This window comes from Penicillium taxi, assembly GCF_028828555.1.
Source record: "Penicillium taxi strain IBT 34144 chromosome Unknown utg000005l_segment0_segment0, whole genome shotgun sequence".
NCBI classification, from domain to species: Eukaryota; Fungi; Ascomycota; class Eurotiomycetes; order Eurotiales; family Aspergillaceae; genus Penicillium; species Penicillium taxi.
The window spans coordinates 1,010,639-1,037,397 of NW_026643207.1; the positions used below are offsets into that span (position 1 = coordinate 1,010,639).

The 26,759-nt window shown below is 44.7% G+C and overlaps 8 protein-coding genes across 8 annotated transcripts; 4 read left to right on the top strand and 4 right to left on the bottom strand.

Annotated features, from left to right (window-relative positions):
• Window positions 1-248: 248 nt before the first annotated feature.
• Window positions 249-2,271, top strand: N7495_007736 (DNA cytosine methyltransferase; the record flags this gene model as incomplete). The annotated part of the gene is made up of 2 exons (XM_057210387.1): window positions 249-1,789; window positions 1,848-2,271. The coding sequence occupies 2 exons, from the start codon at window positions 249-251 to the stop codon at window positions 2,269-2,271; spliced, it is 1,965 nt and encodes a 654-aa protein (XP_057059930.1).
• A 4,407-nt stretch (window positions 2,272-6,678) lies between these two features.
• N7495_007737 (putative 2-methylcitrate dehydratase) lies at window positions 6,679-8,477 on the top strand (the record flags this gene model as incomplete). The annotated part of the gene is made up of 4 exons (XM_057210388.1): window positions 6,679-6,906; window positions 6,974-7,751; window positions 7,805-7,989; window positions 8,043-8,477. 4 exons carry the CDS (start codon window positions 6,679-6,681, stop codon window positions 8,475-8,477), a joined length of 1,626 nt encoding a protein of 541 aa, XP_057059931.1.
• Window positions 8,478-8,848: 371 nt separating this feature from the next.
• Window positions 8,849-9,202, bottom strand: N7495_007738 (uncharacterized protein; the record flags this gene model as incomplete). The annotated part of the gene is made up of 1 exon (XM_057210389.1): window positions 8,849-9,202. The coding sequence occupies one exon, from the start codon at window positions 9,200-9,202 to the stop codon at window positions 8,849-8,851; it is 354 nt and encodes a 117-aa protein (XP_057059932.1).
• Window positions 9,203-9,217: 15 nt separating this feature from the next.
• On the bottom strand, window positions 9,218-9,541 carry N7495_007739 (uncharacterized protein; the record flags this gene model as incomplete). Its single annotated transcript, XM_057210390.1, has 1 exon — window positions 9,218-9,541. One exon carries the CDS (start codon window positions 9,539-9,541, stop codon window positions 9,218-9,220), a length of 324 nt encoding a protein of 107 aa, XP_057059933.1.
• Window positions 9,542-11,228: 1,687 nt separating this feature from the next.
• On the top strand, window positions 11,229-12,758 carry N7495_007740 (uncharacterized protein; the record flags this gene model as incomplete). The annotated part of the gene is made up of 4 exons (XM_057210391.1): window positions 11,229-11,361; window positions 11,425-11,528; window positions 11,585-12,463; window positions 12,525-12,758. 4 exons carry the CDS (start codon window positions 11,229-11,231, stop codon window positions 12,756-12,758), a joined length of 1,350 nt encoding a protein of 449 aa, XP_057059934.1.
• Window positions 12,759-12,974: 216 nt separating this feature from the next.
• N7495_007741 (uncharacterized protein) lies at window positions 12,975-16,431 on the bottom strand (the record flags this gene model as incomplete). Its single annotated transcript, XM_057210392.1, has 4 exons — window positions 12,975-13,679; window positions 13,732-15,802; window positions 15,856-16,121; window positions 16,177-16,431. 4 exons carry the CDS (start codon window positions 16,429-16,431, stop codon window positions 12,975-12,977), a joined length of 3,297 nt encoding a protein of 1,098 aa, XP_057059935.1.
• Window positions 16,432-23,562: 7,131 nt separating this feature from the next.
• Window positions 23,563-24,060, top strand: N7495_007742 (uncharacterized protein; the record flags this gene model as incomplete). Its single annotated transcript, XM_057210393.1, has 1 exon — window positions 23,563-24,060. One exon carries the CDS (start codon window positions 23,563-23,565, stop codon window positions 24,058-24,060), a length of 498 nt encoding a protein of 165 aa, XP_057059936.1.
• A 745-nt stretch (window positions 24,061-24,805) lies between these two features.
• On the bottom strand, window positions 24,806-26,177 carry N7495_007743 (aminotransferase class I/II-fold pyridoxal phosphate-dependent enzyme; the record flags this gene model as incomplete). The annotated part of the gene is made up of 3 exons (XM_057210394.1): window positions 24,806-25,135; window positions 25,185-25,327; window positions 25,382-26,177. 3 exons carry the CDS (start codon window positions 26,175-26,177, stop codon window positions 24,806-24,808), a joined length of 1,269 nt encoding a protein of 422 aa, XP_057059937.1.
• Between the last annotated feature and the right edge of the window lie 582 nt (window positions 26,178-26,759).

The window sequence follows — 26,759 nt, forward strand, 5'->3', positions numbered from 1 at the left end:
GCACGTGAAAGATAGTACCCTACGCATCGGAGTAAGTTCATTGGTCTGGTGGGATCAAAGGGCTGACTTTTAGAACAAAGGATCATAAGCACTGCTTTATCACCACTTTCATCGACCATCTTTCTAGCGCAGGTACCGTTCTATTTCTATAAATCCTGTTCTTCCACTCTTAAAATCCTTTTTCTCATTGACAACCCACTACTGCCTGATACTCGAAGCTAATCCAGACTCAAGGATATAAAGCCCTAATGGCGAACGCCATAGATTTGATTGCTGGAGATGACGACACAATGAGGGTTGATGAAGAATGGGGTACTTCTACCCCAGCTATTTCACTGGATGACGATTTCTTATTCCCACACTTTGAAACCAATGCCAGTCACGGTTACCATTACCCAGAGCGTATCAGCCGACTGAGGAATTCGATGGTCGATTTGACAGAGGATGACCCGGCCACTACTCATGCTATTAATCAAGTGACGAACAAACTCATGGACCGAGTACGACTGAGCACATCTCCTCTTATCAATGATGTATGGACAGCCAACATCAACAATTACATTGGTTTGACTGTCGATGCCCCAGGTGGAACAGCTACATTAGCGCCTGTGCCCACAGATATCTTACCAAATGACTACCATACTGAGCTGCTCGAGCGATATCGGATTCCCTTGCGGCATCCAGAAGCTCGCAGCATCCAAAAGTGTTATGTAAACCACAATTGGTATCGGGTGGGGGAATCAGTTGAGCTGTACCCTTATCAGGGACATGGAAGCTCCCACTACTTCCGAATTGATATCATCATTCAGAAAAATCACAAGTATCGTTTTTTTGGCCGGCATCTCTGTGAATCATATCCACCTTCGCCACGTGGGTGTGAAGTATATGACGTCTCGCCTGTGGCATCATTCTTCCCTAAAGTTCGTGGCGAGCTGGTATGGATGTTTGATGAAATTGAACCTGTTAAGCCGTCCCAGATTGTGCGACACTCAAAGATTTGGTTCTTAAACAGCCGCGCGAAAAGGTTTGGAGACCATGAAACCCAGCTGGTATGTCGAGTGCGATACTCCTGCCAAGTGGAAGCTTCAGTCAACACTATGTCAAAAGTTCACCTGATTCGATACCTGAATGCCGATGAATGTGATGCTCGGCGTGCGCTCACTTCAAAATGTCTTCGTGACATTTGGAGAGGACCGGAACCGACACGCCCATTTGGCTCGGGTCGGCCCCTCAGAGGATCGGACTTCGGATTGATTGATCTTACCATACCATATTATGAGAAACATGAGCGTGGGTACACTCTTGGAGATGCTTATTGTGGCGCAGGCGGTGTTTCGTGTGGTGCAAGAGCAGCCGGATTCGAACCGAAATGGGCAGTTGATATTGCTACACACGCCTGTGAAACATATCGTATGAATTTTGACTGTATCGTCGAGAACTCACCCTTCGATACTTTCATCACCAACAAGCCTGCGGAACTACGTGTCGATGTCTGTCATGCGTCACCTCCATGCCAGCCATTTTCTCCGGCTCACACCATCTCAAATGAGGTCAGGGACGAGCAAAACTCCGCCTGCATCTTCACCGCGTTAAATTTGCTGGAGAAGGTCAAGCCTAGAATCCTCACCATGGAGGAGACGGCGGGTTTACCGTCACGACACCCTGAGATCCTGAGTCGTATGATAATGGACATGGTTGAACTCGGATACTCTGTTCGCTGGACCGTTTTGGATGCAATTATCTATGGTGTCCCTCAAAATCGGAAGCGGCTTCTCATAATTGCAGCTGGGTAGGCAAAACCATTGTTTCCACATACCTCATCGCTAGCTCTGATTAACAATATATAGGCCTGGAGATCTCGTTCCTGAATTTCCTAAGGCCACCCATGGCAGACTTGGACTTCCCCGTGTTCCCGGCGTGAATGATTGTATCGACAATATTCCGCCCAATGCAGCAGACCATGATATTGAAGCAGAGCTGGCCCGGTGCCTTTTGTCTTACAAGGAACCATACGACGGAAGCCAGCCGGCCAAAACCATTACCTGCTCTGGGGGCCAGGCAAATCACCATCCATCCGGAAAGCGAGGCTTCACGCTACGTGAATTTGCTTGTCTACAAACTTTCCCGGTCGACTTCCAATTTGGTGATCGCAACGTGAAGAGAATGATCGGCAACGCAGTACCACCCAGACTCTCCGAAGTCATCTACACTGAGATTCGAAAGTCTTTGCAGGCCACGGATGCATTGGAGTTACAGGGAGCAGTTCTGTGAACAGTGATGAATCGCGGGTGAGTAAGTGAAGTGGCTAGAGTAGCAGCCTTTCCTTATTCATGCGAACGATCGAATATAGTGATCTTACTTGCGTGGGCATCTATCTACTGAAACGGGCAACGCTCTAGGTAGCACGGTCGGAACGTGCAGGTCGGTTCAGCCAAGAAAAACCAAACATAACCCCAAAAGAAAGCTCAATGAAAGTAGGGAGTCAAAAAGTGAAGAGGTGTGTAAAGGTGTCCATTCTGTAACTATCACGACTTCGGTATCCCCTTGACTGTTGAAGTAACCTCTCAAACTGGTGGCTCTGGTCCTCAAGAATTAGAGGGATAGAGAAAGAGAGATCTTACCATAGAGCCTGTCAGAGTCAGGGTTGAAGGCTTTTTTACCTCTACCAGAGACTTCTGCTGGTTTGCCCAAATCCGATATAATGTATATCCCTAGTCAGCTATAGTAAATAGCTTATCACCTTGGGGAATTGGTTTACTAGGTATCTTGAACGTATGTTGAGAACGTCAAAAATAAAGAACCATAGATTCGTCGACGGCAGCTGTATTTCATGGCTCCCAATATTCCAAACATGCCTCTCGAATCTGGGAAGCAAATGGCTCTAGCTCATATCACCACATCTGATTTGGCTTTAAATATAGTCGCAAAGCCTCTTGGGTAACAAGCCTTGGAATCAAGATCAGAAACATAGAAAAGAGGCTCCAAAAACGCGTTTTCAGGAAGCATATCAGCTAGTTGAGGCGATATAATAGGTGATCCAGCTACAGATGAGCTAAGGATTGTGTCGTCCATATCCATTATGACTCGAAAACGCGTCCAAAAACACGTCTAAAAACAGTAAACAACAAGGGGTAACTCGGTTCTGCCGCCGCAGACCGCCTTTCTGATTCACTACCTGCTCCCTGCTTACTCAGGGATCGTCCATCTAACGTGCGTCACGGTTGACCGAGCGTCCCGGTTGATCGAGCGACGCATTTGGAACTTAAAAAATCTAAGATTTTCAACATCAACTTTTAACACCAAAACATGAATTAATTATCTATTTAACGCGTGTAGGACACTGGGTATATATATGGCCTTTGGTTCCACAACCTGAACAGGTGACGAGTCGCCTAATAGTAGGTAAAGTAGGCAATGGAACATCTTCTATAGGTTGTCCAGGAGCATCCTCTAGGGATATATATTCAACTCTACCATTCTCCTGAGCAACCACGCTTTGCTACAATTCCTCCAAACTCCGAAGACTCCCTTCATGGCCTCTGTGCTTCTTGCTAGCCGCTCTCTTTTTTATCTTTCTCTTCGCAGTATTCTCCAATCGCTGAATACGGTCTTCCATCATCATCATCCGAATCGCCATCTGAGTATGCGCATCTTGCGACCGATAAATTTGTCGTTTTAGAGGTGAAGTTAAAGCTCCTGAGGAAGATTCGAGTTCTTTCTTGATAGCAGAATTCGATTTTTGGACTTTTGAGTAGCTCCAAGGCCGATTTGAGTCACTGCTGCTTGAAGAAGTAGGGCGTTGAGGGTGGTCGTGAGGGGGGTCTTAAGGGGGGTCTTGAGGGTGGTTTTCGACCATGATATTCAGCTTTTCTAAAACATGATTAGCATCCAGGGGTACTAAACCAGCGCCCCTGAAGCTATTCACTATAGTAGATGCTTTAAATGTTGCTTTACATATATAAGGATAGATTTGGAGGAAATCATCCTTATCAATAGAATCCACTCCATTCTGTATTTCAGCACTAATCAGGCCTCCATATACCTTTTTAAGCACCGAAAAACATCCTACATCAAGAGGTTGTAATAGATGGGATGAATAAGCTGGCATACATAGACAAATAATATCGTTGTCCGCGCATAGTTGGTCGAATTCTGGCGTACGATGCGAAGAATGACCATCTAAAACCAACAGAATATATCTCCCTTTCTGGACCAAATTAGGTATAAAGTGGCTTTTCAGCCAATCTAGACCCATTAGATTTGTAGTCCAACCAGTTAGGCTAGTGTTTAGTGACCATTTAGGGGGTAGATGGTCAAACCAACGCTCCATAAAATGTTTCCCTTTTAGGATGATATAGGGCGGAAGCGCAACACCTTGGGCGTTGATAGTCTCAATAATAGTAACCCACTCTCGATTTCCAGCTTAAAGAAGCCTTCGTTTACCATAGTAATCTGAGGAGCATATAATATACTCTGAAGATATAACACCCATCGCAAATCCAGTCTCATCGAAGTTATAGATATCCTCTGAAAGGATACCATATTTTGTGACTATATTCTGGACGAGATTAAACCACCCTTGGATGACTTATGGATCTTCTGTCTGCGCCCTCTGGATATCAAGCGCCCGAGATTTTCGCGTATGAAGAGATTCGGTGCGTTGAAGGAATCCTGTCACCCAGTTTTTGCCAACTTTAGGGGGGGGTGTCGGAGGGGACAATTTCGCGGGTGCGGAGGAGCAGATTCGCCATATTTCGGCACATTTCATGCGAAAAAGCGAATCCTCTAGCGTCCATATTAAGGAGCCATTTTTCCATCGATTTCTCCTCACCTTTAGAGAATTTATGGCGAGAATGGCGAGTTATGGCCTTCGATTTGCGACCTTGGATTCGCGCTTTCAAAGTTGAGACAGGAACTGAAAAGGCGCGAGCAGCGGCAGCAGCAGAGGAGTATCGTTCATCTTTAATAGCCTGAATTACTAATAAGACTTTACTCTCCTGCTGCTCCAAATCTTTCGATTTTTGAGTGCGAATTGGAGGCATTGTTGGTGTTAGAAAAAGGAGGGTCGATTTCGGGGTAAATATTTTGAGGTGTCGCTCGGCCAACCGGGACGCTCGGTCAACCGTGACGCACGTTAGTTATAAAAATATCTTAGTAATATATGATAGCCAATTATAGTTTCAGGATTCGCCAAGGCGCTAATGGTTGCCATTTTGACAGTCAAGGGGATAGTTAAGTACTGAATTTAGAACTATTTCTGATGGTTGGATTTTTAATCTTTCCCTCCATATACAGAAAAGATGATGCAAAAATTTGGATGGGTCCACGTCGTTCATCATGAAGTGAGTTACCTAGGCACAACTAGACATATATAGGTTGAAGTGAAACCCTTCTCTAAAACATCATAACTTCTTTTCATTTTCTCATACATATACTGAGGTCGTCTTGATTTCATTTATTAGTTCCTTTTCACTCAGTCACTCATAGGCCAGAGACAGTATTATGGTCAACGAGACCATGTCACAAAAGAGAAACACTACAAACGATTATAGGAAAGTGGCGTGTAAGTCAATCACATTCTCTGTATACGAGTAATTGATTTTTGACTCAATGTAGCTGGATGGTATTATAAGCAAAGAAATCGAGTACAGCACCATAGAAAAGATGACAGAAGTCTATTTGAGCGTATCGGCGTCCTTGTCGACGAGCCCAATAATTTGATTGACAACGCGCGTAGATTATCGATTTTTGAGCGACTCGCCGCCTCCGACGCAAAGCACGCCGAGCACGAAAAGGAGATTGCAGCACCCAAGCTGCAGAATAACTGCTTGCAAAACGCAAGCTTCGCGATACGCAGCAACATCTTTGGATCAAAAATTGGCTACAATCTGGTGATGAGATGTTGGCCAAGGATACAGAACGCGTGCAAAAGTTGCTGCGGTAATTTTTATTTTATTTTTGTCTTTTTATTTTCATTCTTATTGGTTTGATACCCCTTCTTTTATTCTTCTTTTATTCGATACCCCTTACCTCTACGGAGACGCATTTCAAAAGTTGTTATTGCTTTGCTTTTTTTTTTCTTTTTTGGTATTTTTTAATATTATTAGCGCTGTTTTGGTCTATACGCAATCATTTCTTCCTTACCCTCATTCTATTCTATTCTCAGGTTTTGCTCATATTTACCTTTGTCAAAATGGGGAAATATGATATTGCTACGCGTTCATTTATTATTACTATGCAAGCACTTGGGATAGAACCTCCTCAAATCTCTGCGATGATTGCAAACTATTAAGTTGATCAGGAATAAAGCTATTGAGCTTTGATAGTTACTGATATGTAATTGCGTATGTTGCTGATGCTAGTCGTTCTGGTCGACTAAAGAAGCAGACAACTGAGGTTATAGCTTCATTACTAGCTAAAGTGCGTCTTGATCGACATGGACGGGAGAGATGACTTCTACTCAGGTGAACGAATTAGATATAACCGACACTAGCCGATATGGCCTCGGTACGGATTAAGTGAACTTCCCTTTACTCTGCATTCTTGTACTCCATCTTCGTCTTTCCTCTTTCTCTTCCTTTTCCTCTCCCGACTTCAGGCTTCCAACTTCTTTTTTTGTATTTGCATTTCTGCCCCGCGATCTTCTGAGATCAACCAATTCCTTCCTCCCCAACAGTGATGTTCCTTCCCGCCGTCAAACGGTTGACCCACTCGCCTCCCCGCACTTTGGCCCACTTCCCCATCTTCACTAAATTTACTTGTTCACCTACTCTCGTTCGCGCTTCACCATTTTCTATTATGGCCGCTCGTCAAACTGTGTCGGCTCCTGTCGACAAGTCCTATGATCCTGAGATCCAGGACATGGCAGATTATATCCACAAGTACAGCGTGGAGTCGGATCTGGCGGTAAGTTACAAGTGAATAAATCAGCTGATTGAAGGGAGAAAAGCTAAACGAGAATATTTTCTCCCAGTTTGATACTGCTCGTCTGGTATTTCTAGATACTCTCGGCTGTGGCCTGGAGGCTCTCAAGTTCAAGGAATGCACTAAGCTACTTGGCCCCACTGTAGAGGGCACTATAGTCCCTAACGGTACCCGCGTACCGGGAACTCCATATCAGTTGGACCCTATAAATGGCGCTTTCAATATTGGGGCAATGATCCGTTGGCTGGACTATAATGATTGCTGGCTTGCTGCTGAGTGGGGTCATCCCTCTGACAATCTAGGAGGAATTCTTGCCGTAGCTGATTGGATCTCCCGCACAAATCGCGCGGGTGGTAACCTTGGTAACGGCAAGGTCTTGAAGATTCGAGATGTTCTAGAGGCTATGATTAAAGCTCATGAAATCCAGGGTGTTTTGGCCCTTGAAAACTCCTTTAACAAGGTTGGCTTGGATCATGTTGTGCTGGTCAAGGTCGCTACCACCGCTGTGGTCTCCAAGTTGTTGGACCTTAGTGAGAAGCAGACTGCTGATGCCATTACCCAGGCTTGGGTCGATGGCCAGAGTCTTCGAACGTACCGCCACACACCGAATACTATGTCTCGCAAGTCCTGGGCGGCTGGTGACGCCTGCCAGCGAGCAGTGAACTTGGTCCTCAAAGTACAGAAGGGTGAGGGTGGTCTTCACACTGTACTGTCTGCTCCTGTTTGGGGTTTTTACGATGTTCTCTTCAAGGGAAAGAAATTTGACTATCAGCGTTCGTATGGTAGCTACGTCATGGAGAATGTCCTCTTCAAGGTTTCCTATCCTGGTAAGTGCCAGGTTTCATTCGCTTGAATGGAATAGTTTGCTAAACGTGATTAGCCGAGTTCCACTCCCAGACCGCCATTGAGGCTGCACAGATTGTGAACAAGAAACTTGCAGCATTGGGCAAGAGTGCTAAGGATATCAAGGAAATCACAAACCGCACTCACGAGGCCTGTATTCGTATCATTGACAAACAGTTCAAGGCTATGGATAACTTTGCCGACCGAGACCACTGCGTCCAAGTGAGTACCACAAGCATGAGTGTATTGATTTCTCTCTAATCATCTCATTTTAGTACATGGTTGCCAATATGCTGGTTTTCAACCGTCTGACCGCTAATGACTATGCTGATGGCTCCGAGGCAGCCACTTCCTCCCTTTTAGAAGACCTTCGCCAGCGAATCCGCTGTGTCGAAGACGAGCAATTTACCAAAGACTACCATGACCCAACCAAGCGCACCATTCCCAACGCTTTAACTGTCACCCTCAATGACGGCACTGTACTTGATGAAGTCGTAGTAGAGGCTCCACTTGGCCACCGTCTGCGCCGTGAGGAAGCCAAGCCCGAGATTCTGGCCAAGTACAAGCGCCACCTACAGGCGCACTTTGACCAAGCACGCATCGAGGAGCTATTGAAGGTAGGCTGGGACCGCCAGCAACTAGAAAATTACGATGTCGACAAGTATGTCGATCTCTACGTTAAGGACAGGGTTATCTCTCCTTCCTCATAGAGCGCTATCTTTTGAGATAGATGATTTTGAGCATTTATACTCGGAGATGGTTACAGATCGTCTTTAACACTTTTAGAAAGATATCTATCATCACAGAATTGATGTATAAACAATCGATTCGAAGTCGTTCTAAGATTCAAAGAATTACCTACTGTAACAACTCGAAGCCTTGCTTGTAACACCTAGGTAGGCTAACTTGGCTAAGCTTCATCACAAAAGATCTTACGACATAGTTTCCTCAAAATCAGCGACTTGTTCCATGAAAAAGGAAAAAACATTCAAGCACGCGCAAACAAGTTTGTAATTACATAGTCCAAGTTACTCATCCATCGCCCATCTAACAAAGGTAAGTCGTAGCCAAGGACCAATGACTATAATGGCCAACATCGGCTTCGTTGAGATATAGACTCTTTCTCATCCCTTTTCACATTCAATCCAAGCTGCTTGTTCGCCGCTCTTAGCTTTTTCTGAAGGCTTTTAGCCTCGGATTTCAACTCAGCAATTCGGTCTTTCAACTTTTTCTTCTGTATTTTGATCTCCGATTCTAATTTGGCAATTTTGGCATTCAAATCCTTTGTCTGGACCTCTTGCGCTTTGATCTGATTCATTTGATTTCCAATCATCTCATTTTTATTCCGGACAAGAGCTTCAGACATGCTTTTGTTGTAACGAAGATCGACTACTTCAAGTTCTTCAAGGTTCAAATTTTCCTTGAGCTCTTCCATCTGGGAATCTTTGGCTTAAAGCACGTTGTAGACATCATGAAGTTCCTCGGACATCTTCCTCTGGGTCTCCTCAAGTACTCTGATTCGCTCATCGGCTTGCGTTTTGGTTCTGGTTTTCTCATTCAGATCCCGCAAGATAAGGTCATAGTCTTTTTTAAATTGCTCAATCTGGTAAGAGAGGTCTTGTTTCTCGAGTTCCAGTTTGAGTGTAGCATCCCTAATCCGCTCTGATTCACCAGCTGCACCACTTTCCATGGCCTCACGAAGCCTAAGACATCCTTCTTCAAGGAGAGAGCGCTCTTCCGGCGAGGCCGGTGGTGTAAAATTGTTGCCATTCATTATAGGGTCCACCAAGGCTTGAGATCTATTCGTATAGAAATATAATACTAGCTCAGATGCAAAAGACCTGTCATAACATACTTAAAACATACTTAAATACCTTAGGGTGCGGTTCACTATGCCGATATATTTTAGAAAAACTGGAGAGAGGTGGCGGGGTAAAGCAGTCAACAAAGTCCACCGCATTCTAAGTGTCCGCCTCATTGGCTGGGTATGTCATAGCGAGTAGTATATTAAGAGCTTGCTCAACTGAGCAAAACGCTAGCTAAGAACACACGGTCACTAACTCTCTTAACAATGACTACTTAGAAGAGATCTGAGTTCAAATAGATATTACACGGGCCCAGGTGTTATACTAATTAAACATGTGGCTAAAGGTGACATTGAGAATGCGCCTTATAAAGTTGAAATAAAAATTTCTTATTTACGATACGATTTTGGCGTGGAGATGTCACGACCATTTTTAATCGTGCGTTCGATGCAGCTGCGTCAGCCATCTAAGGCCTGATTACTGACTGGATCCCGGAATGAACATTATATGATATTCAGCGCCTCCTGATGTAGTTCTCCAGACTGTAGAAGGCCGTATATCGCATGACAAAAACAAGAGATAGCTAAATGCTCATCTGATAGCTCGTCCAACCTAGACGAAACACAACTCAACAACTCAAATAGCCTCGTACCGTAGCGCCCCTCCAGGTCTTTTGATCTCTGATCTGAGCCCATTCTCTGCAACACCAACATCGTCCGTACGATATGGCCCTGAGACTACCTCTCTCTTAACTACAATTTTCCATTATATGATACTGCCGCTCAACAGGAGCTTTTACGTTTCATCAATCAGATGTATTAATATGATATACCGATGATCGTGATAAGAGGTGTAGAACGATAGGAGAAATTTCTACGAGAAATAATACGTCTGCGATTTCACATCTACCATTAGTTGGTACTTTTTTATCACCCCGCATTCTAATTCTGCCGTAGACCACACAGCATAGCGACAAATGGCTTCATTTTTCCAAAGCAAGAAAAAAGAAAAGACTGGCTCTATTTTTCAAATTGGCAAATATTGACACACCCTCAAGAACCGGGCCTCAAGGACAAGAGCTATAACTGTGCAATCCTCCACGCCACATTTCAGGGACCAAGCCTATGCGAAGCATCCCTCCCAGAAATTTCATAAACGGAGGCTGAGCTATGGGTGTGCGCGTATGCAGTGTCACTCGATCATGTCACCGGTGATAATAGTCTTGTCAACATTATGAAATATATAGGTCTAAGGCATTCAGGCCAACATTTATTGGCTTACCTGATCAACCCACTTCTCAAGATCCAATTACAATAGAAAGAAGTCTGAAACTATCTGCACCTAGATCTGTATGTGAAATAGGTTTAAACTTACTGACAATCACTTAGGTATAGCTTCACTTTCAAGATTCAAAATGACCAAAGCAATAAATTTATCATTGTATACTAACACAATCCATTTTTATCGAAAATATGCGAGATAACAGGTGGTTGATCTAATCAAGATACGCGTTGATACGTTGGCTCTGATCGATCCTGGGGTAAAAATGGGCCTCGGGAGATATTTAACTTTTCTTCACTAGCAATCCCCGTGCAAGTCCCCTCCCTTGAACCGATGAACCACTGCGCGTCTCCCCATTGCCAGTCACGATTCGATATGACTTCTCCAACGGGAATCGATACTGGAGAGCTACAATCGAACCCTCGGTATCTCATTCGCCAACCGCGCGCCCTGCAATGGTTCGAGAACGGGCGACTGGTTAAGCGCCATGACGAAGAAAGACAAGCAGGTTAGATGGCAAGGAGGTAGATATAGTCGTAGACTCTAGAATACTCATGCGACACTACTATAGGCCGATTCGAGCTCTTTCTGGACCTTCTATACGTCGCGATACTTTCTAACTTTGCCGATACGCTTGCCGAGGACATTTCGGGCGCAAAACTTGTCAAGTACATTGTAAGTTTGCATATGACCAAGTAGAGATCAAGAAAAATTGACCGCGATTTCTATAGCTCATCTTAGCTCCATCATGGCATGTATGGAGCGACTTGCGCGAACTGATGAACTCCTTCTACAACGACGACCTGCTGCAGCGTATACTCATCTTATGGGTAATGGCCACGATGGTCGTATATGGCAATAACGCACCTCTAGTCGATGAAGATATTGGTGCGATGCGCTCAGCAGTTGGTGCCTACATGGTCGCACGGCTCTCCTGTGCCTCCGCCCACCTACTATATTCCTATTCGAGCTACCAGCACCGACCGCAGCAACGTCTCTGGTTCGGTGTCTCAATAATAACCCTATCCATATATATCCCGCTATACTTCGAGTCGGTCTCTATTCGTGGCAAAATTGCTGCTGCGGCGGTCGCGGTCCTGATTGAAGATGCCTCTTGGGTCTTCTGCTACTCCCCCATCGCGAAAAAGCTCATGCGTGTCAAATACTCGACTGCTGTCGATATTCCTCATGAGGTTGATCGATTTGCAGCCTTTTATATTATTGCGCTGGGTGAATTCCTATACTTGATTATTGTCGGGTCGCATGCGGCTGTTGGACTTAATGAGCGCCTTCTTCGCGCTATCTGGACGTTGATCATTGCCTTCTGCTTGAATTGGCTATATGTCCACGCTGACGGCTCTTTGAATACTACTCATCCTCTCCGCCATAGTATATACACAGCTTTCGCGTTCAGTATTTTGCATGTCCCGCTTATTGGCAGCCTTTTAGCCGGTGGGCACGTTGCGGCTATCTCAGTTCAAGAGGAGGATTTCGAGGAACCGCAGAAGTGGCTTCTTTGTGGTGGACTTGGTACTGGAATGATCTGTCTGTGGTTCTTTGCGCTTCTTCACGGTTCCCAAGATGCGCCTGGGACCCTGTGTCTTGGAAAGGTATGTAGCTCCATTTGTCATTCTTTGATTCCTACGATCGATGATGCTTACATCTAACTAGACTATTCGCTTGTTAATGCGCCCGACTACTGGCATAATCACTATTCTGCTGCCTCTTGCTCATCACCTTGGGGCTACATCTATCTTGTCAATTATCATGGCATTATTTAGTTTGTGTGTCCTCTGGGAGAGCGTTACTTCGCTCAAAAGTGGCGCCCATTTATGGGAGAAATGGACTGATACCGAATACCCCGAAGATGGGCAATCACAAGAAAATCTCAATACTGAGCCTTGATCGCCTGATATAAATCCGTCATATTGTTTATGGACCTACAAATCTTGGAACCAGAACCGTCTCACCTTGGATACTTACAATACTTAGTTTGCTTTTAATATGAACATTATATTTCCATAACTTGACAATTCACATAATTTTGATAATTTTCAACAATAATATTGTTATCAAGTAAAAAGCAATTGCCAAAATAATCTACTGCGATGTCAATAATACTCAAACGATACCAGCTGAGCTATTCTTATAACCAGTACTTTCGGGGTCCTGCCACGCCTGCTCATTACCACTACCACTAGTCATCAGTGTATCTGATCGGCTAATGACAGTATGGCGCCTATCCTTAAGCCCATGATGCTCCTCACGAGGCACTTCCTCCTCTTTCCGAGCCTTATACGCCTGACGTCGGAAGTATACCCTCTTGCCCCACTTCCAAGTTTCAATTCCTAGGAAGAAAAGCACAGTCTCAACAAACACAATTCCCCATTCCCACGAGATAGCGGTGTGCTTGAAGACACTATGATTGATGACAGGGATATACAGAATGGGAAAGGCAAGCACAAAACCAGCCATGATGCCCCAGAAGAGAAACTGGTTGCGCCAGACATCATGCATCCACTGTGTGAAGTGTTTCTTCGAGTCGGGTTGCATTTTGAAAAAGCTTCTTCGTAGGTCAATCATCTCCCACGCTAGGAAGAGAGCGAACCAGGTCATGCAGGTGAAGGTCGTTGCACGGGCACGAAAGACTGTATCGCAGTTGTAATCGGTGGAAGGGTCGTTGTATTGTGTGTTGCAGCCCTGGGATAAATCGCCATCACCCCAGTAGAACATGACGAGTGCAAATGCGGATAGACAAAGTCCTGCCATCCAGATTCCATAGACAAGGGTGTCGATTATGACTTCCCAGGTGAAGATTCCTTGTTTCTATCATACACAATTAGTATCTTGAATTATCACAAGGGGCAAGGAGACTTACGCTTTGAGGCGGTCGGTCCATCACATCTGGGGCTGCTATTTCCATACCCAAACCCATATCAGGCAGACCTGAAGTAATCATGATGATCCAGATAATTTCAACCGGCGAAATAGGGAACACAGATTGATTGCTATCGTCTTTGAAAGCCAGACCAATAAGCAAGGTCAGGGCCAGTGCGACATTTTCTGCCAGCAGATGTAGAACGAATTTCTGGATATTGTCAAAGATACGGCGTCCTTCTTCGATTCCATTGATAATGGAAGCGAAGTTGTCATCTGATAACACCAGTTCTGATGCATCTTTCGCCACATCTGAGCCATTCTGGCCCATTGCAATACCGACATCAGCGCGTTTTAACGACGGGGAGTCGTTTACTCCATCACCTGTCATCGCAACATAGCGACCGCGTCGGTGCAAGGCTTCAATCATGCGGACCTTCGTATTCGGTGCGCAGCGGGCGATAACCAGTGGGAGAGTAGGCAATTCGTCGATGTCCTCTTCAGACAGCTTATCAAATTCGCTAGCGGTCATCACCATTGCTTCTGCCACATCTTTTGCGACTGAATCCATGTTCGGAGGTATTATTCCAACCTGTGCTGCTATTGCGCGTGCAGTACCTGGGTGGTCACCGGTCACCATATGAACGGAAATTCCAGCCCTGTAGCACTCGCTAATTGCACCAGCTGTTTCAGGACGAGGAGGGTCGTATAGTCCAATAAGGCCGTAGAAAACCAGATTTTTCTCAACTTCCTCCCGCACAAGGGGGATATCGCCTTCTTTTGAATTCGGGAAATGCTCACGTCCAGCTAAGGCCAGAACTCGAAGGCCCTCCTTTGCCAGGGCTTCCATGTTCTCCAGAATGTGCTCCTTGATCTCTTCATCTAGTGGTACAGAATCCGAGCCAGACTTCCAGGTGACTGTCGTACAGGCTTCCAGAACACGTTCCACCGCGCCTTTTGTGAATATCATATCAGGATATCTCTCCGAGTCTCCAGATTTTGAGAAGATCACTGACATTTTCTTCACGCTGGAATCGAAGGGAAATTCCGCTTTTTGGTGCCAGATTGGCTTTTCTCCTTTGGTCCAGCGGTCAAGGCCCCAATTGAAACGTGATGCAAATACCTGAATCGCGATATCTGTAGGCTCGCCACGGGCTTTCCATTCATCGTTCGAGGTCTTGTGAAGATGGGCAAGATTTGCCATGGAGGCGACATTGAGGAAGGACTTCAAATGTTCGTTATCTTTCAGCAGATTCTCTGGTTTGGCAGGACTTGTATCTTCTGAATTTGGTTCTAGCTTCATCGGGGGTTCAGCAGTAAGACTGAGATCTCCTTCGTAGGGATTCAAAGGGTCATTTGATGATCCAACGGAGTATGTACCAACGGACGGAATCCAAGCTCTCTTGGCGACCATACGGCCTTGAGTTAGGGTGCCAGTCTTATCAGAGCAAATGTTAGTGACAGCACCCAGGGCCTCCAATGAGTCCAGTTTCCGAACGATGACATGTCTCTGCACCATCTGCTTTGTTCCGACTGCCATGGTGATAGTGAGAACTACAACCAAACAAGCAGGTATCATAGCTAAACCAGTTGCGACAGCATAGATGATAACTTCCTTATCACCCCTCCAGTCGTTGGCAGCTGCAACAACAACTGCAAAGATAACAGCAATTCCAAAAAGGAGCAGGGCAAGCTTCGACAATTTGCGCTGTAAAGGAGTACCGATATTGATGCCAAGAAAGCGACCAATTGCATCCGTAGTGGTCAGGGTCCACGCCTGGATGTACCATAGCTTTTTCGTTTCGCCCTCAGGCCCACGCTTGACGGTGCGTCGTTTGGAATCTCCTCCGCGAAGAGCAGCGGCAATGGCACCAATCTCTGTTTTCATTCCTGTTCCGATGGTTACGCCTCGAGCGCGTCCTCGGGTCACAGTGGAAGAACTATAAGCAATGTTCAGACGATCTCCAGGGCCGGTACCTGTGTCGAAGATTGACTCTGCATCTTTCAGTACTGGAAGAGATTCACCAGTTAGAAGTGCTTCGTCAGTTTCAAAGTTGAACGCTTCAACCAATCTATACCCATGTTAGAAATCTATAATTGTTCTTATAGGGGGGTTATCACATACCTTAGATCTGCAGGAACAGTGTCTCCGACCTTCAGCTCAACCATATCCCCCGGTACTATCTCGTTGGCAGGAACTGTGATGGTTTTTCCATCTCGAGTAACCACACCAGTAGGAGAGCTCAATGACCGCAGGGAATCCATGGTCTTTTCGGCAGCAAAATCCTGGTAGACGCCAACGGTGATATTCAGGATAATCACTGCAGTGATGAATCCACCTTCAATCCATGACTGGATGCCGAAGCTAACTGCCATCGCAATAATGAGGATCTAGATTCGTATCTGTCAGCTACTTTATTCTTCCTCTTACTCTCCCAGTACTCACCAGCATCATCGCATTGGCTATTTGTCGGATGAAAATCTCCGCGAAGGAGACGCCCTCGTCGCCTTCAAGCATGTTCTCTCCATACTTGTCGAGATTCTGCTTCGCCTCTTCTGAAGTAAGTCCATCCTCTGAGTTTGTGCCTAGCTCATTGATGACATTCTCGAAGGTTAGGCTATGCGCCGGCTGGGACAAGTATTCAAGTGAATCCACGGCCTGGGATCCTTGACCTTGTCCTTTCTCTTGAGACATGACCATAGAATACGTGGAGACTGTATATTCGTTTGCTCACTATAAGATTTTTTTGTTGAAGATGATGATTGTACTTCTATGACCTTTTTTCAAGGAGGTGTCGAATAGAAGGTATCGTCAATGGAGTGTGAGTCCATGTAAAGTATGTGCCTAGGTATGACTCGAGACTTGCTTGAATTCTAAGTACACATATGATTCTCCTTTGACTTGTATATTTTTCAAACAGGGGGGAATTGGCTGAACTTAAATACTTCTGACACTCTGATGGCGAATTCGACCTTTATGCCAATAAACGGAACAAGGTCCGAATATGATGCAGCGGGGTTCTTTAAATCTGGGGACGACCACCGCCAACAACGAATTAGAATTTTGAATCGCATCTTGGTATGGAGCCGAGGTGATAAATGACGCAAACGACTGGTCTCGGCGCTGGCTCGGCTGCGGTTAAACGATGATTGATGATTGGTGGCGGTGATAGTTGCCAAGAGCGGGATTCCTTAGCCCCGCTATATCTATTGAACATCTCCAACTTTCCCAATACGAAGCGGAATATGTCACACTTGGCATCTCCTGGGCAATTCTTGGCGAGGTTTCATTGGAGAGGTCTGAGAGGTCTAAGAGCTCGCAGTTTTGGTTCAAATCCACCCGTCTTTCCACCTTTTCCCACTCATTCACATTTGCAAAAACATTGAGTACTTTCTTCTCGGTGGCAAATATTTAACGTCACTGACCACCCACCCATGTGAACGAACAACATCCAGGCGCCATTTTTCTAAGAGAACGTTCAAAATATTTCAAGGCATCTTCCAGGCTGAGCCTTCATTCAAGTTTCAGAGTCACACTCTCACCCTCTCCAAGGGTAAGAATAACTGTATCATAACAGTTTCTGGTGAGCTTCATTCCCTAACCGTCGTATTCGGAATCGTATTTCCTAGACCCACCATTTAGTCCATGTTTTTGCAGATATGGCAGACAACAACTCCATGTCCTCGGGGAGGTAATTGGAATCGTGATCGGAGCTATCGTGCTCTTTGGGCTTATCAGTATTGTTCCGATGTGAGTTCACTAGCACCGATTTGTCTTGGCTCTACCAATTTCCATGACTATCTCATTATAAAGAATTACCTATATACCTTACGTATACTTACATCCCTCTAGTGTCATCATGTGGTGTCAACGTCAGCATGCTGCTACACGAAGCGCCAGGGAAATTCAAAACCTCACCTCGTCAATGCAACAGATATCTGTTGGCAGATGGTTGGAAGAGCAGAATATCGCCAGTGAAACACACCTCTACGCCCAAGACACTTGGTATGTTTATTTTCTTGCCAGCTAAAAAAAGATTCGTTTCATGGTATCCGATCTTATCTTACTATATTGGCTCTGGGGGCTCGACCATGTATTTCGGCTAGCGCCTAGGCTTGGCCATTATTGCTTTACCCTATAAGGAGTTTCTCATTTTCTTGGCTACTTGATTTGCTGTACATCCTCGTATCGCGTGCTTCTTCTTGGCCTTTAACCATGCTTGGCCAACGCTCATACCGCGCCTACTAACCCTTTTCTTTAGTCCTATATGTCTATCTCACTTATCATCGACCCCATATCTACAGCCCCCCGAACCTGCTGCTCATCAACACAATCCGAGACCATATCCATTTTCAACTTCAAAGACAACTTCTGACCAAGGGAACTGTATCATTATTCTTAACCGCTGCCATCATGCCTTTCATCTCACTTGTCTGACGTCTTGGTTTGAGTACCGGCACTATAAGTGCCCACTCTGCCAAGCTTCGTATTCTCCTGTCGAAACCGCATGATTTGTTTCCAATGTATTATTCATATGATAATTAGGATTTATTATAAACCCGCTAACACAGTATTACTTTTTAAATTATAATTTATAAAAGTTGTAAGTCTGGGATTGTGAGAGTTTAAATGGAGAACGTCACTTTCGTAATTTGATATGATATGGCAGTACGTAGTGTAGTGAGGGTGTCAAAGGGCCGATATTAACGTGCGTCACGGTTGACCGAGCGTCCCGGTTGGCCGAGCGACACCTCAAAATATTTACCCCGAAATCGACCCTCCTTTTTCTAACACCAACAATGCCTCCAATTCGCACTCAAAAATCGAAAGATTTGGAGCAGCAGGAGAGTAAAGTCTTATTAGCAATTCAGGCTATTAAAGATGAACGATACTCCTCTGCTGCTGCCGCTGCTCGCGCCTTTTCAGTTCCTGTCTCAACTTTGAAAGCGCGAATCCAAGGTCGCAAATCGAAGGCCATAACTCGCCATTCTCGCCATAAATTCTCTAAAGGTGAGGAGAAATCGATGGAAAAATGGCTCCTTGATATGGACGCTAGAGGATTCGCTTTTTCGCATGAAATGTGCCGAAATATGGCGAATCTGCTCCTCCGCACCCGCGAAATTGTCCCCTCCGACACCCCCCTAAAGTTGGCAAAAACTGGGTGACAGGATTCCTTCAACGCACCGAATCTCTTCATACGCGAAAATCTCGGGCGCTTGATATCCAGAGGGCGCAGACAGAAGATCCATAAGTCATCCAAGGGTGGTTTAATCTCGTCCAGAATATAGTCACAAAATATGGTATCCTTTCAGAGGATATCTATAACTTCGATGAGACTGGATTTGCGATGGGTGTTATATCTTCAGAGTATATTATATGCTCCTCAGATTACCATGGTAAACGAAGGCTTCTTCAAGCTGGAAATCGAGAGTGGGTTACTGTTATTGAGACTATCAACGCCCAAGGTGTTGCGCTTCCGCCCTATATCATCCTAAAAGGGAAACATTTTATGGAGTGTTGGTTTGACCATCTACCCCCTAAATGGTCACTAAACACTAGCCTAACTGGTTGGACTATAAATCTAATGGGTCTAGATTGGCTGAAAAGCCACTTTATACCTAATTTGGTCCAGAAAGGGAGATATATTCTGTTGGTTTTAGATGGTCATTCTTCGCATCGTACGCCAGAATTCGACCAACTATGCGCGGACAACGATATTATTTGTCTATGTATGCTAGCTCATTCATCCCATCTATTACAACCTCTTGATGTAGGATGTTTTTCGGTGCTTAAAAAGGTATATGGAGGCCTGATTAGTGCTGAAATACAGAATGGAGTGGATTCTATTGATAAGGATGATTTCCTCCAAATCTATCCTTATACACGTAAAGCAACATTTAAAGCATCTACTATAGTGAATAGCTTCAGGGGCGCTGGTTTAGTACCCCTGGATGCTAATCATGTTTTAGAAAAGCTGAATATCATGGTCGAAAACCACCCTCAAGACCCCCCTCAAGACCCCCCTCACGACCACCCTCAACGCCCTACTTCTTCAAGCAGCAGTGACTCAAATCGGCCTTGGAGCTACTCGAAAGTCCAAAAATCGAATTCTGCTATCAAGAAAGAACTCGAATCTTCCTCAGGAGCTTTAACTTCACCTCTAAAACGACAAATTTATCGGTCGCAAGATGCGCATACTCAGATGGCGATTCGGATGATGATGATGGAAGACCGTATTCAGCGATTGGAGAATACTGCGAAGAGAAAGATAAAAAAGAGAGCAGCTAGCAAGAAGCACAGAGGCCATGAAGGGAGTCTTCGGAGTTTGGAGGAATTGCAGCAAAGCGTGGTTGCTCAGGAGAATGGTAGAGTTGAATATATATCCCTAGAGGATGCTCCTGGACAACCTATAGAAGATGTTCCATTGCCTACTTTACCTACTATTAGGCGACTCGTCACCTGTTCAGGTTGTGGAACCAAAGGCCATATATATACCTAGTGTCCTACACGCGTTAAATAGATAATTAATTCATGTTTTGGTGTTAAAAGTTGATGTTGAAAATCTTAGATTTTTTAAGTTCCAAATGCGTCGCTCGATCAACCGGGACGCTCGGTCAACCGTGACGCACGTTAAGGGGTGTGCTGCGTATGTCAGCAGGACCCATAATGTGTGTATTTAAGCGGGTTTCATCCCTAGATAGACAATCCAGTTTCGTCAACCATTTCTGGTTGGACGGTCAATTTCTCATTTGACAGAGGGACTAGGTCACCTGACATTAGTGGAGATGGTGTATTTAAGCATTCAGTTGAGAGATGAGACCATCCGACTACCTTTACCTTCTTGAGCCACCCCTTTGTTCTCCTTCCTTTCTCCCACACAGCCCCTAGAGAACGGACTCTGACTGCATCTACCATACTCCATGATTTAGCTAGGTTCGCAGACTAACTAGGACGTCCCTGTTCCCCGTGACAGTAGGTAGCTTTATGTACCATCTTTTCCATGTCAGGTGGGGCTTTCCTATTTCATGTGCCGCTGCTTTTATGAAAGCGCTCAGGGTCAGGCTCAGTGAGTAAATTTTAGTCTGGGCTCAGGCTCACTGGGCTGCTTATTATCATTACGTGATAGATCAGTGATTATGATTCTCACTGATTGCTCAGAGACATCTATTAAGCACTTAATCCACGCTCAGCCTATACCTAAAGGAGCCCTCGGCCTTAAAACACCGTTGAATCATTTTATGAACTACTTTTTGAGGGCCCTAGCCACGCCTCCGTTTCTGAAGTTGCTTTATTCTTATTCGTGTACCCCTCAAAAATATGTCGCCGAGAACGAGATCACTCAAAAATGGAAGGCATATGTTTTATTTTTAAGCAATGGCGCCGGCGAAATGTCCTTTTAATTCCTTGTTTAGCGATGCATATATGTAGAAGCCCAGATATAAGTTGAGACTATATCCCCTTCCTACAATAAATTAATTAGCTTTTATCCCTCCTTCTATTACTTTGGTTTTTAAATTCCATCTTAGAATTTTCTTTCGTACTTGCTCAGTCATAGATAGGAAATACTTCTTTGCTCAATAGGATGGAATCGCCAAATGGAAGAGATCGCTAAAGAGAAACGCTGTAAGCAATTGAAAAAACGGTTATGTTTTCGGAACATATACACATGATGATGCGATTCGAGATGGATCCCTACTACCTAAAGGATGTACCAGCAACACGCAAAACTATGGAAGGAGTAAGGGCTCACTTTATTGCGATACAAGTAGCCCTAAGTGGAAAGTAAAACTGACCTGCTTCTAGGTTTATTGAACAAAACGGGGTACAAAGCTACGAAATGGATCTAGGTTCCAATCCTCCGAGTTATGAGCTTATCAATAATTATATCCATTGATATATTGCTTCCGTGTGAGGCCGACTTAGTAAAAGTGAACGACCAGTGATGAAATAAGTTATGTCGTTCGCGGAGCGGTTTTCGGTGGGCTTGAAGAGGACATGTAAGTTAGCATTGTGCTAGAGGATCGGAAAGAAGTATTTAGCGTGAGTCTGGCTTTCCTTCTTCCGTTCTATAGCATAAGTCAAAAGTTACAGCAAGGCAGTGGATTAAGAGGTCATTGATAGCAGAATGAACTATTGAAACTATTGAGTTCCTAAATCATAGCGATAGTACGTAGGGTTCAGATATGCTCAGATCTGGGCTCTTTCTCATGGTCAGCTAAGTCCCATATATACATCTGCTTAGCCTTGTCCAGACTAACTTTCTCTAGGAATAGATTGCCCATATTATAATAGTGTCAAGTGTTAACAGATAGGTTGGTCTCAGCTCTTTTCTTCTAGCTATACAGGCGGCGGGGTGGCAGGGTCGACCCTAACTGCCCCATCTTCTGCTGTCCGACCAATCAGAATTAATTTTGATTCAATAGTCTCAACACGAAGGCACTGCCAATATCCACTAAGAATAATAATAGTTCTCTATTAGTGTATATGTCCGGGGTGGATTATTTTCCAGCTGAAATTCAGCTCAAGCCACAGTATACTAATAAGAAATAATTCACGATGCTTCGGATTATCCGTGGAATTTTTCCGACAAACTTCTTATTTATAACACACATCCTCCTATAAAAAAGTAATTCCATCAATTGTGGTTTCATCCTTCTACAAGAGAACTTTACAAAAGTATACAATATACATTAAAACGGCAGCCTTCTCCTTGTGGCGAACATTCCTTTATACTTTATTGAATTATCGCTCTGAAGGTAAAATCTACGTATGCCCTAGAAATTTACAGGTTATCTAATTAAGTAACCTCTGTTAGTCCATTACGATGAGCGACCGTGAAAATGGACTTGTGGTGTAATACGGGCACCGGCCAAATACGAGGGGGTTCCTCTCACCAAGAGCATCACTTTAGCATTTCAGATGTTATGCTAACTGATTCAGCCGTTATTCCTAGAACGGGACAGAGTCTCCTTCGAAGTTAAGGATGATCGGGCGGTTGAAATTCTTGTACTTCGGTGATTGCATATTTTGGTTGTGGACTCCTGCTCTCATTCCATACTTCCTGATGTCAACACTTGCGATTGTAGACCATTCCCTTGAGCCAAAGGCTATAATAAACTTCCGAACGGAAGATTATGCGCAAGTTCCATATATATATATACCAACCTTGTAGAATACTGAATTGAGCATAATGGCGGTCGCATCTCCGTACACCGTTACAATTATCTCCTCCTCTCTGAGGGACGCGTCCCCGTGTTCTAATTCATAAGGATGGTAGCCCACGTTCTGGATACTCACGCATTCCATCCCGGAAGTACGTGAATCCGTGGGGAGCTGACTCAGAGGGCCACCTTGACCATAGTGTACCCCTACTAACTAGTTCCGAGAAGAGAGTTCTCTTTCCCTTTCTTTTCTCTTTCTTCAATCTTTCAATTGAAGTCTCATTTCTTTCGTTACACTTCAGCTCAGGATGACCGAAGATTCAACGGAGGTCAAACTTTATTCTCCAAAGAAAATACAAGCCACAGCAACAACAGGTGAAGATGAAGATGTTAAACCGGATTTTTTCGAAAACTTACCCAACGCAATCAGATACATCGGATCTACCCCGTCCGGCATCAAACGAATCCTTAACAGGGAAATGAAGTCTTTAAAAATGACCAAATTTGTCACATTTATAAATGTGAACCCAATTCTTTTGGAAAAGACCTCATCAAAAATGCTCCCCAAGTCCTCAAAGATCAGCTACAATCATGAAACTCGTCAGATGATAGTGAAGCTCGCAGGTCCTGCACACTCATGTCATATGCTCTTTCCTCTTCCCTCCAACCAATGGGGGATGGCAAAATTAAGGGCAATCTTATCTCCAAAGAACCAGACTGGTCTATCCGACCCGATGAAAACTTGCTCCCCCCAGGCCGTGATTCGCTTTGGCCGGAACTCGTTTTAGAGACAGGAGTATCGGAGAGCCTAAGTGAACTCATGAAAGACGCTAGGTTTTGGCTATCAAACAGCATTGGTGACATGAAGATGGTCCTAGTCATATCAGTGAACTCAAAAGTCCCACACATCAGATATCGATGTGTGGTGGTTTCGAGCACATCCGTCGGCCGCAATGGGTGTGTTCAATATGTTTATTCAACGCGACACGAGATGGAGCAGACTAGGGATGCCACTGGAGCTGTTGTAACTACGAATGGCCCAATCACCATTCATTTCGACGAACTTTTTCTCCGGCCACCCGTTGCTCCCGAAGCGGATATCACTTTGGACTCCGTGAATTTGGATCGTATGGCGCGCAGCATCTGGAACAGTGTCCTCAAGATTTAATTTTTTTTCTTTCTCTTTTTTTTCCCCCTTCCTTCTTCGGCTCTTCTTATATTGATACCCAATAGTCTTATCAAATCCAGACTCGCCATCTCGTTTACGAAGACATCTTATAACTAAAGGTCTCTACATAATAAACACGTTCTTTTGATAAGTTAGAGTGGGGAATTGATTAAGTGTTGATCAGTGGGGGCTCAGTGGAGATTTAGGACTGCATATGTCCTCTAGCTGGCCATTATTAATTATGCTCTTTCTACTAACTGATGATGTTATAAATATCTTTTTATTCTTCGATATGATACAATTCTTATCTATAGCTTTTTAACACTTTTTAGAGGGTATTGGTGGCATGGTGGGTGTTGAAAACAGAGGTTTACTATAGGGATTGAAGTTTGATATGGTGGAACAACCGGGATTTACGTTTATAAGCAACGTGCTCCTCTCTTGTCTGGCTAAGTTGGTTGTCCGAATTCTAGCCACCTGCTACGGCTCCTGCTTCCTAACTTCAAGAAAAGAATGGAAGAAGTAAAAAGGGGAAAAGGCATTAAGAAAACTCAAGCTGAAACTCGGACTACCGAGCATTTTTGTTCCATGTTTGGCGATCAATCTATTTTATAAAGCTCAATGGGAAATATAACGGATTGAATACGTCAATCCGTCAATCCGTTACAATCCCTAAACGGTACAAAGGTATTATTTGGGCGCTCCCCGAGGTCCAAATTCAATACGAGCCCCGGCCTGTGTCTCCTCATAGATTTGATTTAATTTGGACTGAGTTGAGATCTAGCCATGACTGGATATTTTGGACTAAACCATCAATCTCTGTCTTTGTATTGCCAGCATGCATACACACCCGCACTCGTTCTGTTCCCTCTGGGACCGTGGGCGACATGATAGCACGGACAATATATCCCTCTTTCTGGCAGGCAGCTGCCAGCTGACGCGGGTGTGAAGTCAGCAATGAGATGATGGGGGAGGTAGGAAAATGGGCCACCTTAAAGACCGTCGATTGGGTGATCTGGAGACTATCCAGGCGTTGACGTAGATAGCCAATGAGTTCTTGCACTCTATCCTGCAACTGTGGTATGTTAGTGAGAACGATGAACTTTATGTTCAACAGGCCATACCTTCGTCATTTCTCCGGACGATAAAAGCTCGTAGGCAGTGCGGATGGATGCAAGAAATGGAAATCCCAACGCAGTCGTGTAGATAAGGCTGCGGGCATAATTGATCAGGTAGTCTCTGATTTCAGGTCCACATAGTACCATTGCTGAAATTGATCTCATTAGTCATATTCATTATTTGAGAAAGGTGGGGGATGTACCTCCATGGCAAGCTAGAGCTTTACCAAATGTATGGACTCTTATGAGCATGCGGTCTTGAATTCCAAGTTCTTGTACCACACCAGCACCCCGGGGACCAAGAACACCGGTTGCATGCGCCTCGTCAACAATGAAATAGCCATTTCCACAGGGAAGAAGATCATCTACGATCTGAACAAATTCCCTGATGGGAGCGATATCTCCGTCCATACTATATATGGACTCGATAACAATGAGGACATTGCGCGTTCCATCCGCAATTTTAGGATCACTGGAGACTTGTCTCAACAGAACTTCCCGGAACCCATTTGGACAGCTATGGGGAAACTTTTTCGTCGTGCCTGCCCTGGAGAGCCGCATCCCCTCATGAGAACTAGCATGAATAAACTCATCATACAAAATTACATCGCCAGGTTGAGGGATACTAGACAGTATTCCTACGTTAGCGTCGTATCCAGAGTTGAACAAAAGCGCTGTGGGCGCTTCGTGGAATTTAGCCACGAAACGCTCCAGTTCCTCTGTATAGGCTGAATTGCCATCCAAGAGCCGCGACCCGCCACTGGCAAAGGGGAAAGACTCTGGCGCATTGTTCACATGGGATAAGAACTTGCCCCGAAAGACAGGAGACTGAGAGAGAGAAAGAAAGTCATTGGAGGAGAAGTCAATGGCTGTCTTAGGCAGAATAGTGAGCTTGCGGCGGGCAGACTTAGCTTCGCGCCGAGTCAGAGCGGCCGATAGCGAGCTTACAAGTTTCCCCGATGACCTCGATGCAGGAGGAGATTGTTTTGGAGAATTCATTGAAAAGAGTGGTCACAGATGCATCTGCAGAGGGGAAGTAGAGATGGGTTGTGGTCTAGGCTAGACAAGGATCCACAATTTTAATCTCGTTTAGCCCCAGCCTGACGTAGTGAGCCCGGGGTAGAAAGACATAAAAATCTTCAACATGTATAATTAACGAGCCATTCGCGAAGAGAGAATAGATACTGACGATCTTCAACACAAGGAAGCCCTATATAATCGAGTATCTATTGGGATTCAACGGGAAATTCAACGAAGAAAAGAAAATAAAAAATATTGTGGGGTTGCGGGGGAAGCTGTGATTAGTCAATTGTGATTCCTGAACCGCGTCTGCGGAATCCGATAGATGCAACCGTGACAAAATGAATGGTATTGTAATCCAAAAGTGCCATCTTACCGTCCGTAACGGAATTACCCTTTTGGCCCTCTTTTATTGTTAGCGGTGGGTTTACTCGCAGTAGTTCTCCTGCAGGGGACCGTACAAAAGGCGAGTGAAACATACAAATGGAGGAGGAAAAGGAGGAAAGGGATCTATTAGAACGAAGGATATCCCACATAGAACTTCCCTCCTCAAGTTGATTA